General features: G+C 42.8%; 1 protein-coding gene across 1 annotated transcript; it reads left to right on the top strand.

The window, feature by feature from the left end:
* Nucleotides 1-11,068: 11,068 nt before the first annotated feature.
* On the top strand, nucleotides 11,069-11,350 carry TVAGG3_0611900 (uncharacterized protein; the record flags this gene model as incomplete). The annotated part of the gene is made up of 1 exon (XM_051240067.1): nucleotides 11,069-11,350. One exon carries the CDS (start codon nucleotides 11,069-11,071, stop codon nucleotides 11,348-11,350), a length of 282 nt encoding a protein of 93 aa, XP_051097891.1.
* Between the last annotated feature and the right edge of the window lie 1,425 nt (nucleotides 11,351-12,775).

The following is a 12,775-nucleotide window of genomic DNA, read 5'->3' as shown; positions in this document are numbered from 1 at the left end:
TGTCGAGAAACTTCCTCACACCTCAAGAGATGCGAAGAACTTTTGACAGGCAAAGTGCAATATTGATAGGTGATTGCACTTTGCCTGTCACATACATCTCGACAGAGGCAACATTCGATATGAAAGTTTCCTCTGTCGAGAAACTTCCTCACACCTCAAGAGATGCGAAGAACTTTTGACAGGCAAAGTGCAATATTGATAGGTGATTGCACTTTGCCTGTCACATACATCTCGACAGAGGCAACATTCGATATGAAAGTTTCCTCTGTCGAGAAACTTCCTCACACCTCAAGAGATGCGAAGAACTTTTGACAGGCAAAGTGCAATATTGATAGGTGATTGCACTTTGCCTGTCACATACATCTCGACAGAGGCAACATTCGATATGAAAGTTTCCTCTGTCGAGAAACTTCCTCACACCTCAAGAGATGCGAAGAACTTTTGACAGGCAAAGTGCAATATTGATAGGTGATTGCACTTTGCCTGTCACATACATCTCGACAGAGGCAACATTCGATATGAAAGTTTCCTCTGTCGAGAAACTTCCTCACACCTCAAGAGATGCGAAGAACTTTTGACAGGCAAAGTGCAATATTGATAGGTGATTGCACTTTGCCTGTCACATACATCTCGACAGAGGCAACATTCGATATGAAAGTTTCCTCTGTCGAGAAACTTCCTCACACCTCAAGAGATGCGAAGAACTTTTGACAGGCAAAGTGCAATATTGATAGGTGATTGCACTTTGCCTGTCACATACATCTCGACAGAGGCAACATTCGATATGAAAGTTTCCTCTGTCGAGAAACTTCCTCACACCTCAAGAGATGCGAAGAACTTTTGACAGGCAAAGTGCAATATTGATAGGTGATTGCACTTTGCCTGTCACATACATCTCGACAGAGGCAACATTCGATATGAAAGTTTCCTCTGTCGAGAAACTTCCTCACACCTCAAGAGATGCGAAGAACTTTTGACAGGCAAAGTGCAATATTGATAGGTGATTGCACTTTGCCTGTCACATACATCTCGACAGAGGCAACATTCGATATGAAAGTTTCCTCTGTCGAGAAACTTCCTCACACCTCAAGAGATGCGAAGAACTTTTGACAGGCAAAGTGCAATATTGATAGGTGATTGCACTTTGCCTGTCACATACATCTCGACAGAGGCAACATTCGATATGAAAGTTTCCTCTGTCGAGAAACTTCCTCACACCTCAAGAGATGCGAAGAACTTTTGACAGGCAAAGTGCAATATTGATAGGTGATTGCACTTTGCCTGTCACATACATCTCGACAGAGGCAACATTCGATATGAAAGTTTCCTCTGTCGAGAAACTTCCTCACACCTCAAGAGATGCGAAGAACTTTTGACAGGCAAAGTGCAATATTGATAGGTGATTGCACTTTGCCTGTCACATACATCTCGACAGAGGCAACATTCGATATGAAAGTTTCCTCTGTCGAGAAACTTCCTCACACCTCAAGAGATGCGAAGAACTTTTGACAGGCAAAGTGCAATATTGATAGGTGATTGCACTTTGCCTGTCACATACATCTCGACAGAGGCAACATTCGATATGAAAGTTTCCTCTGTCGAGAAACTTCCTCACACCTCAAGAGATGCGAAGAACTTTTGACAGGCAAAGTGCAATATTGATAGGTGATTGCACTTTGCCTGTCACATACATCTCGACAGAGGCAACATTCGATATGAAAGTTTCCTCTGTCGAGAAACTTCCTCACACCTCAAGAGATGCGAAGAACTTTTGACAGGCAAAGTGCAATATTGATAGGTGATTGCACTTTGCCTGTCACATACATCTCGACAGAGGCAACATTCGATATGAAAGTTTCCTCTGTCGAGAAACTTCCTCACACCTCAAGAGATGCGAAGAACTTTTGACAGGCAAAGTGCAATATTGATAGGTGATTGCACTTTGCCTGTCACATACATCTCGACAGAGGCAACATTCGATATGAAAGTTTCCTCTGTCGAGAAACTTCCTCACACCTCAAGAGATGCGAAGAACTTTTGACAGGCAAAGTGCAATATTGATAGGTGATTGCACTTTGCCTGTCACATACATCTCGACAGAGGCAACATTCGATATGAAAGTTTCCTCTGTCGAGAAACTTCCTCACACCTCAAGAGATGCGAAGAACTTTTGACAGGCAAAGTGCAATATTGATAGGTGATTGCACTTTGCCTGTCACATACATCTCGACAGAGGCAACATTCGATATGAAAGTTTCCTCTGTCGAGAAACTTCCTCACACCTCAAGAGATGCGAAGAACTTTTGACAGGCAAAGTGCAATATTGATAGGTGATTGCACTTTGCCTGTCACATACATCTCGACAGAGGCAACATTCGATATGAAAGTTTCCTCTGTCGAGAAACTTCCTCACACCTCAAGAGATGCGAAGAACTTTTGACAGGCAAAGTGCAATATTGATAGGTGATTGCACTTTGCCTGTCACATACATCTCGACAGAGGCAACATTCGATATGAAAGTTTCCTCTGTCGAGAAACTTCCTCACACCTCAAGAGATGCGAAGAACTTTTGACAGGCAAAGTGCAATATTGATAGGTGATTGCACTTTGCCTGTCACATACATCTCGACAGAGGCAACATTCGATATGAAAGTTTCCTCTGTCGAGAAACTTCCTCACACCTCAAGAGATGCGAAGAACTTTTGACAGGCAAAGTGCAATATTGATAGGTGATTGCACTTTGCCTGTCACATACATCTCGACAGAGGCAACATTCGATATGAAAGTTTCCTCTGTCGAGAAACTTCCTCACACCTCAAGAGATGCGAAGAACTTTTGACAGGCAAAGTGCAATATTGATAGGTGATTGCACTTTGCCTGTCACATACATCTCGACAGAGGCAACATTCGATATGAAAGTTTCCTCTGTCGAGAAACTTCCTCACACCTCAAGAGATGCGAAGAACTTTTGACAGGCAAAGTGCAATATTGATAGGTGATTGCACTTTGCCTGTCACATACATCTCGACAGAGGCAACATTCGATATGAAAGTTTCCTCTGTCGAGAAACTTCCTCACACCTCAAGAGATGCGAAGAACTTTTGACAGGCAAAGTGCAATATTGATAGGTGATTGCACTTTGCCTGTCACATACATCTCGACAGAGGCAACATTCGATATGAAAGTTTCCTCTGTCGAGAAACTTCCTCACACCTCAAGAGATGCGAAGAACTTTTGACAGGCAAAGTGCAATATTGATAGGTGATTGCACTTTGCCTGTCACATACATCTCGACAGAGGCAACATTCGATATGAAAGTTTCCTCTGTCGAGAAACTTCCTCACACCTCAAGAGATGCGAAGAACTTTTGACAGGCAAAGTGCAATATTGATAGGTGATTGCACTTTGCCTGTCACATACATCTCGACAGAGGCAACATTCGATATGAAAGTTTCCTCTGTCGAGAAACTTCCTCACACCTCAAGAGATGCGAAGAACTTTTGACAGGCAAAGTGCAATATTGATAGGTGATTGCACTTTGCCTGTCACATACATCTCGACAGAGGCAACATTCGATATGAAAGTTTCCTCTGTCGAGAAACTTCCTCACACCTCAAGAGATGCGAAGAACTTTTGACAGGCAAAGTGCAATATTGATAGGTGATTGCACTTTGCCTGTCACATACATCTCGACAGAGGCAACATTCGATATGAAAGTTTCCTCTGTCGAGAAACTTCCTCACACCTCAAGAGATGCGAAGAACTTTTGACAGGCAAAGTGCAATATTGATAGGTGATTGCACTTTGCCTGTCACATACATCTCGACAGAGGCAACATTCGATATGAAAGTTTCCTCTGTCGAGAAACTTCCTCACACCTCAAGAGATGCGAAGAACTTTTGACAGGCAAAGTGCAATATTGATAGGTGATTGCACTTTGCCTGTCACATACATCTCGACAGAGGCAACATTCGATATGAAAGTTTCCTCTGTCGAGAAACTTCCTCACACCTCAAGAGATGCGAAGAACTTTTGACAGGCAAAGTGCAATATTGATAGGTGATTGCACTTTGCCTGTCACATACATCTCGACAGAGGCAACATTCGATATGAAAGTTTCCTCTGTCGAGAAACTTCCTCACACCTCAAGAGATGCGAAGAACTTTTGACAGGCAAAGTGCAATATTGATAGGTGATTGCACTTTGCCTGTCACATACATCTCGACAGAGGCAACATTCGATATGAAAGTTTCCTCTGTCGAGAAACTTCCTCACACCTCAAGAGATGCGAAGAACTTTTGACAGGCAAAGTGCAATATTGATAGGTGATTGCACTTTGCCTGTCACATACATCTCGACAGAGGCAACATTCGATATGAAAGTTTCCTCTGTCGAGAAACTTCCTCACACCTCAAGAGATGCGAAGAACTTTTGACAGGCAAAGTGCAATATTGATAGGTGATTGCACTTTGCCTGTCACATACATCTCGACAGAGGCAACATTCGATATGAAAGTTTCCTCTGTCGAGAAACTTCCTCACACCTCAAGAGATGCGAAGAACTTTTGACAGGCAAAGTGCAATATTGATAGGTGATTGCACTTTGCCTGTCACATACATCTCGACAGAGGCAACATTCGATATGAAAGTTTCCTCTGTCGAGAAACTTCCTCACACCTCAAGAGATGCGAAGAACTTTTGACAGGCAAAGTGCAATATTGATAGGTGATTGCACTTTGCCTGTCACATACATCTCGACAGAGGCAACATTCGATATGAAAGTTTCCTCTGTCGAGAAACTTCCTCACACCTCAAGAGATGCGAAGAACTTTTGACAGGCAAAGTGCAATATTGATAGGTGATTGCACTTTGCCTGTCACATACATCTCGACAGAGGCAACATTCGATATGAAAGTTTCCTCTGTCGAGAAACTTCCTCACACCTCAAGAGATGCGAAGAACTTTTGACAGGCAAAGTGCAATATTGATAGGTGATTGCACTTTGCCTGTCACATACATCTCGACAGAGGCAACATTCGATATGAAAGTTTCCTCTGTCGAGAAACTTCCTCACACCTCAAGAGATGCGAAGAACTTTTGACAGGCAAAGTGCAATATTGATAGGTGATTGCACTTTGCCTGTCACATACATCTCGACAGAGGCAACATTCGATATGAAAGTTTCCTCTGTCGAGAAACTTCCTCACACCTCAAGAGATGCGAAGAACTTTTGACAGGCAAAGTGCAATATTGATAGGTGATTGCACTTTGCCTGTCACATACATCTCGACAGAGGCAACATTCGATATGAAAGTTTCCTCTGTCGAGAAACTTCCTCACACCTCAAGAGATGCGAAGAACTTTTGACAGGCAAAGTGCAATATTGATAGGTGATTGCACTTTGCCTGTCACATACATCTCGACAGAGGCAACATTCGATATGAAAGTTTCCTCTGTCGAGAAACTTCCTCACACCTCAAGAGATGCGAAGAACTTTTGACAGGCAAAGTGCAATATTGATAGGTGATTGCACTTTGCCTGTCACATACATCTCGACAGAGGCAACATTCGATATGAAAGTTTCCTCTGTCGAGAAACTTCCTCACACCTCAAGAGATGCGAAGAACTTTTGACAGGCAAAGTGCAATATTGATAGGTGATTGCACTTTGCCTGTCACATACATCTCGACAGAGGCAACATTCGATATGAAAGTTTCCTCTGTCGAGAAACTTCCTCACACCTCAAGAGATGCGAAGAACTTTTGACAGGCAAAGTGCAATATTGATAGGTGATTGCACTTTGCCTGTCACATACATCTCGACAGAGGCAACATTCGATATGAAAGTTTCCTCTGTCGAGAAACTTCCTCACACCTCAAGAGATGCGAAGAACTTTTGACAGGCAAAGTGCAATATTGATAGGTGATTGCACTTTGCCTGTCACATACATCTCGACAGAGGCAACATTCGATATGAAAGTTTCCTCTGTCGAGAAACTTCCTCACACCTCAAGAGATGCGAAGAACTTTTGACAGGCAAAGTGCAATATTGATAGGTGATTGCACTTTGCCTGTCACATACATCTCGACAGAGGCAACATTCGATATGAAAGTTTCCTCTGTCGAGAAACTTCCTCACACCTCAAGAGATGCGAAGAACTTTTGACAGGCAAAGTGCAATATTGATAGGTGATTGCACTTTGCCTGTCACATACATCTCGACAGAGGCAACATTCGATATGAAAGTTTCCTCTGTCGAGAAACTTCCTCACACCTCAAGAGATGCGAAGAACTTTTGACAGGCAAAGTGCAATATTGATAGGTGATTGCACTTTGCCTGTCACATACATCTCGACAGAGGCAACATTCGATATGAAAGTTTCCTCTGTCGAGAAACTTCCTCACACCTCAAGAGATGCGAAGAACTTTTGACAGGCAAAGTGCAATATTGATAGGTGATTGCACTTTGCCTGTCACATACATCTCGACAGAGGCAACATTCGATATGAAAGTTTCCTCTGTCGAGAAACTTCCTCACACCTCAAGAGATGCGAAGAACTTTTGACAGGCAAAGTGCAATATTGATAGGTGATTGCACTTTGCCTGTCACATACATCTCGACAGAGGCAACATTCGATATGAAAGTTTCCTCTGTCGAGAAACTTCCTCACACCTCAAGAGATGCGAAGAACTTTTGACAGGCAAAGTGCAATATTGATAGGTGATTGCACTTTGCCTGTCACATACATCTCGACAGAGGCAACATTCGATATGAAAGTTTCCTCTGTCGAGAAACTTCCTCACACCTCAAGAGATGCGAAGAACTTTTGACAGGCAAAGTGCAATATTGATAGGTGATTGCACTTTGCCTGTCACATACATCTCGACAGAGGCAACATTCGATATGAAAGTTTCCTCTGTCGAGAAACTTCCTCACACCTCAAGAGATGCGAAGAACTTTTGACAGGCAAAGTGCAATATTGATAGGTGATTGCACTTTGCCTGTCACATACATCTCGACAGAGGCAACATTCGATATGAAAGTTTCCTCTGTCGAGAAACTTCCTCACACCTCAAGAGATGCGAAGAACTTTTGACAGGCAAAGTGCAATATTGATAGGTGATTGCACTTTGCCTGTCACATACATCTCGACAGAGGCAACATTCGATATGAAAGTTTCCTCTGTCGAGAAACTTCCTCACACCTCAAGAGATGCGAAGAACTTTTGACAGGCAAAGTGCAATATTGATAGGTGATTGCACTTTGCCTGTCACATACATCTCGACAGAGGCAACATTCGATATGAAAGTTTCCTCTGTCGAGAAACTTCCTCACACCTCAAGAGATGCGAAGAACTTTTGACAGGCAAAGTGCAATATTGATAGGTGATTGCACTTTGCCTGTCACATACATCTCGACAGAGGCAACATTCGATATGAAAGTTTCCTCTGTCGAGAAACTTCCTCACACCTCAAGAGATGCGAAGAACTTTTGACAGGCAAAGTGCAATATTGATAGGTGATTGCACTTTGCCTGTCACATACATCTCGACAGAGGCAACATTCGATATGAAAGTTTCCTCTGTCGAGAAACTTCCTCACACCTCAAGAGATGCGAAGAACTTTTGACAGGCAAAGTGCAATATTGATAGGTGATTGCACTTTGCCTGTCACATACATCTCGACAGAGGCAACATTCGATATGAAAGTTTCCTCTGTCGAGAAACTTCCTCACACCTCAAGAGATGCGAAGAACTTTTGACAGGCAAAGTGCAATATTGATAGGTGATTGCACTTTGCCTGTCACATACATCTCGACAGAGGCAACATTCGATATGAAAGTTTCCTCTGTCGAGAAACTTCCTCACACCTCAAGAGATGCGAAGAACTTTTGACAGGCAAAGTGCAATATTGATAGGTGATTGCACTTTGCCTGTCACATACATCTCGACAGAGGCAACATTCGATATGAAAGTTTCCTCTGTCGAGAAACTTCCTCACACCTCAAGAGATGCGAAGAACTTTTGACAGGCAAAGTGCAATATTGATAGGTGATTGCACTTTGCCTGTCACATACATCTCGACAGAGGCAACATTCGATATGAAAGTTTCCTCTGTCGAGAAACTTCCTCACACCTCAAGAGATGCGAAGAACTTTTGACAGGCAAAGTGCAATATTGATAGGTGATTGCACTTTGCCTGTCACATACATCTCGACAGAGGCAACATTCGATATGAAAGTTTCCTCTGTCGAGAAACTTCCTCACACCTCAAGAGATGCGAAGAACTTTTGACAGGCAAAGTGCAATATTGATAGGTGATTGCACTTTGCCTGTCACATACATCTCGACAGAGGCAACATTCGATATGAAAGTTTCCTCTGTCGAGAAACTTCCTCACACCTCAAGAGATGCGAAGAACTTTTGACAGGCAAAGTGCAATATTGATAGGTGATTGCACTTTGCCTGTCACATACATCTCGACAGAGGCAACATTCGATATGAAAGTTTCCTCTGTCGAGAAACTTCCTCACACCTCAAGAGATGCGAAGAACTTTTGACAGGCAAAGTGCAATATTGATAGGTGATTGCACTTTGCCTGTCACATACATCTCGACAGAGGCAACATTCGATATGAAAGTTTCCTCTGTCGAGAAACTTCCTCACACCTCAAGAGATGCGAAGAACTTTTGACAGGCAAAGTGCAATATTGATAGGTGATTGCACTTTGCCTGTCACATACATCTCGACAGAGGCAACATTCGATATGAAAGTTTCCTCTGTCGAGAAACTTCCTCACACCTCAAGAGATGCGAAGAACTTTTGACAGGCAAAGTGCAATATTGATAGGTGATTGCACTTTGCCTGTCACATACATCTCGACAGAGGCAACATTCGATATGAAAGTTTCCTCTGTCGAGAAACTTCCTCACACCTCAAGAGATGCGAAGAACTTTTGACAGGCAAAGTGCAATATTGATAGGTGATTGCACTTTGCCTGTCACATACATCTCGACAGAGGCAACATTCGATATGAAAGTTTCCTCTGTCGAGAAACTTCCTCACACCTCAAGAGATGCGAAGAACTTTTGACAGGCAAAGTGCAATATTGATAGGTGATTGCACTTTGCCTGTCACATACATCTCGACAGAGGCAACATTCGATATGAAAGTTTCCTCTGTCGAGAAACTTCCTCACACCTCAAGAGATGCGAAGAACTTTTGACAGGCAAAGTGCAATATTGATAGGTGATTGCACTTTGCCTGTCACATACATCTCGACAGAGGCAACATTCGATATGAAAGTTTCCTCTGTCGAGAAACTTCCTCACACCTCAAGAGATGCGAAGAACTTTTGACAGGCAAAGTGCAATATTGATAGGTGATTGCACTTTGCCTGTCACATACATCTCGACAGAGGCAACATTCGATATGAAAGTTTCCTCTGTCGAGAAACTTCCTCACACCTCAAGAGATGCGAAGAACTTTTGACAGGCAAAGTGCAATATTGATAGGTGATTGCACTTTGCCTGTCACATACATCTCGACAGAGGCAACATTCGATATGAAAGTTTCCTCTGTCGAGAAACTTCCTCACACCTCAAGAGATGCGAAGAACTTTTGACAGGCAAAGTGCAATATTGATAGGTGATTGCACTTTGCCTGTCACATACATCTCGACAGAGGCAACATTCGATATGAAAGTTTCCTCTGTCGAGAAACTTCCTCACACCTCAAGAGATGCGAAGAACTTTTGACAGGCAAAGTGCAATATTGATAGGTGATTGCACTTTGCCTGTCACATACATCTCGACAGAGGCAACATTCGATATGAAAGTTTCCTCTGTCGAGAAACTTCCTCACACCTCAAGAGATGCGAAGAACTTTTGACAGGCAAAGTGCAATATTGATAGGTGATTGCACTTTGCCTGTCACATACATCTCGACAGAGGCAACATTCGATATGAAAGTTTCCTCTGTCGAGAAACTTCCTCACACCTCAAGAGATGCGAAGAACTTTTGACAGGCAAAGTGCAATATTGATAGGTGATTGCACTTTGCCTGTCACATACATCTCGACAGAGGCAACATTCGATATGAAAGTTTCCTCTGTCGAGAAACTTCCTCACACCTCAAGAGATGCGAAGAACTTTTGACAGGCAAAGTGCAATATTGATAGGTGATTGCACTTTGCCTGTCACATACATCTCGACAGAGGCAACATTCGATATGAAAGTTTCCTCTGTCGAGAAACTTCCTCACACCTCAAGAGATGCGAAGAACTTTTGACAGGCAAAGTGCAATATTGATAGGTGATTGCACTTTGCCTGTCACATACATCTCGACAGAGGCAACATTCGATATGAAAGTTTCCTCTGTCGAGAAACTTCCTCACACCTCAAGAGATGCGAAGAACTTTTGACAGGCAAAGTGCAATATTGATAGGTGATTGCACTTTGCCTGTCACATACATCTCGACAGAGGCAACATTCGATATGAAAGTTTCCTCTGTCGAGAAACTTCCTCACACCTCAAGAGATGCGAAGAACTTTTGACAGGCAAAGTGCAATATTGATAGGTGATTGCACTTTGCCTGTCACATACATCTCGACAGAGGCAACATTCGATATGAAAGTTTCCTCTGTCGAGAAACTTCCTCACACCTCAAGAGATGCGAAGAACTTTTGACAGGCAAAGTGCAATATTGATAGGTGATTGCACTTTGCCTGTCACATACATCTCGACAGAGGCAACATTCGATATGAAAGTTTCCTCTGTCGAGAAACTTCCTCACACCTCAAGAGATGCGAAGAACTTTTGACAGGCAAAGTGCAATATTGATAGGTGATTGCACTTTGCCTGTCACATACATCTCGACAGAGGCAACATTCGATATGAAAGTTTCCTCTGTCGAGAAACTTCCTCACACCTCAAGAGATGCGAAGAACTTTTGACAGGCAAAGTGCAATATTGATAGGTGATTGCACTTTGCCTGTCACATACATCTCGACAGAGGCAACATTCGATATGAAAGTTTCCTCTGTCGAGAAACTTCCTCACACCTCAAGAGATGCGAAGAACTTTTGACAGGCAAAGTGCAATATTGATAGGTGATTGCACTTTGCCTGTCACATACATCTCGACAGAGGCAACATTCGATATGAAAGTTTCCTCTGTCGAGAAACTTCTCACACCTCAAGAGATGCGAAGAACTTTTGACAGGCAAAGTGCAATATTGATAGGTGATTGCACTTTGCCTGTCACATACATCTCGACAGAGGCAACATTCGATATGAAAGTTTCCTCTGTCGAGAAACTTCCTCACACCTCAAGAGATGCGAAGAACTTTTGACAGGCAAAGTGCAATATTGATAGGTGATTGCACTTTGCCTGTCACATACATCTCGACAGAGGCAACATTCGATATGAAAGTTTCCTCTGTCGAGAAACTTCCTCACACCTCAAGAGATGCGAAGAACTTTTGACAGGCAAAGTGCAATATTGATAGGTGATTGCACTTTGCCTGTCACATACATCTCGACAGAGGCAACATTCGATATGAAAGTTTCCTCTGTCGAGAAACTTCCTCACACCTCAAGAGATGCGAAGAACTTTTGACAGGCAAAGTGCAATATTGATAGGTGATTGCACTTTGCCTGTCACATACATCTCGACAGAGGCAACATTCGATATGAAAGTTTCCTCTGTCGAGAAACTTCCTCACACCTCAAGAGATGCGAAGAACTTTTGACAGGCAAAGTGCAATATTGATAGGTGATTGCACTTTGCCTGTCACATACATCTCGACAGAGGCAACATTCGATATGAAAAGTTTCCTCTGTCGAGAAACTTCCTCACACCTCAAGAGATGCGAAGAACTTTTGACAGGCAAAGTGCAATATTGATAGGTGATTGCACTTTGCCTGTCACATACATCTCGACAGAGGCAACATTCGATATGAAAGTTTCCTCTGTCGAGAAACTTCCTCACACCTCAAGAGATGCGAAGAACTTTTGACAGGCAAAGTGCAATATTGATAGGTGATTGCACTTTGCCTGTCACATACATCTCGACAGAGGCAACATTCGATATGAAAGTTTCCTCTGTCGAGAAACTTCCTCACACCTCAAGAGATGCGAAGAACTTTTGACAGGCAAAGTGCAATATTGATAGGTGATTGCACTTTGCCTGTCACATACATCTCGACAGAGGCAAACATTCGATATGAAAGTTTCCTCTGTCGAGAAACTTCCTCACACCTCAAGAGATGCGAAGAACTTTTGACAGGCAAAGTGCAATATTGATAGGTGATTGCACTTTGCCTGTCACATACATCTCGACAGAGGCAACATTCGATATGAAAGTTTCCTCTGTCGAGAAACTTCCTCACACCTCAAGAGATGCGAAGAACTTTTGACAGGCATAGTGCAATATTGATAGGTGATTGCACTTTGCCTGTCACATACATCTCGACAGAGGCAACATTCGATATGAAAGTTTCCTCTGTCGAGAAACTTCCTCACACCTCAAGAGATGCGAAGAACTTTTGACAGGCAAAGTGCAATATTGATAGGTGATTGCACTTTGCCTGTCACATACATCTCGACAGAGGCAACATTCGATATGAAAGTTTCCTCTGTCGAGAAACTTCCTCACACCTCAAGAGATGCGAAGAACTTTTGACAGGCAAAGTGCAATATTGATAGGTGATTGCACTTTGCCTGTCACATACATCTCGACAGAGGCAACATTCGATATGAAAGTTTCCTCTGTCGA

Source organism: Trichomonas vaginalis, chromosome II, assembly GCF_026262505.1.
Source record: "Trichomonas vaginalis G3 chromosome II, whole genome shotgun sequence".
NCBI classification, from domain to species: Eukaryota; Parabasalia; order Trichomonadida; family Trichomonadidae; genus Trichomonas; species Trichomonas vaginalis.
The sequence above is the reverse complement of the archived record's forward strand: the minus strand, read 5'-3'. Positions and strand labels throughout refer to the sequence as shown.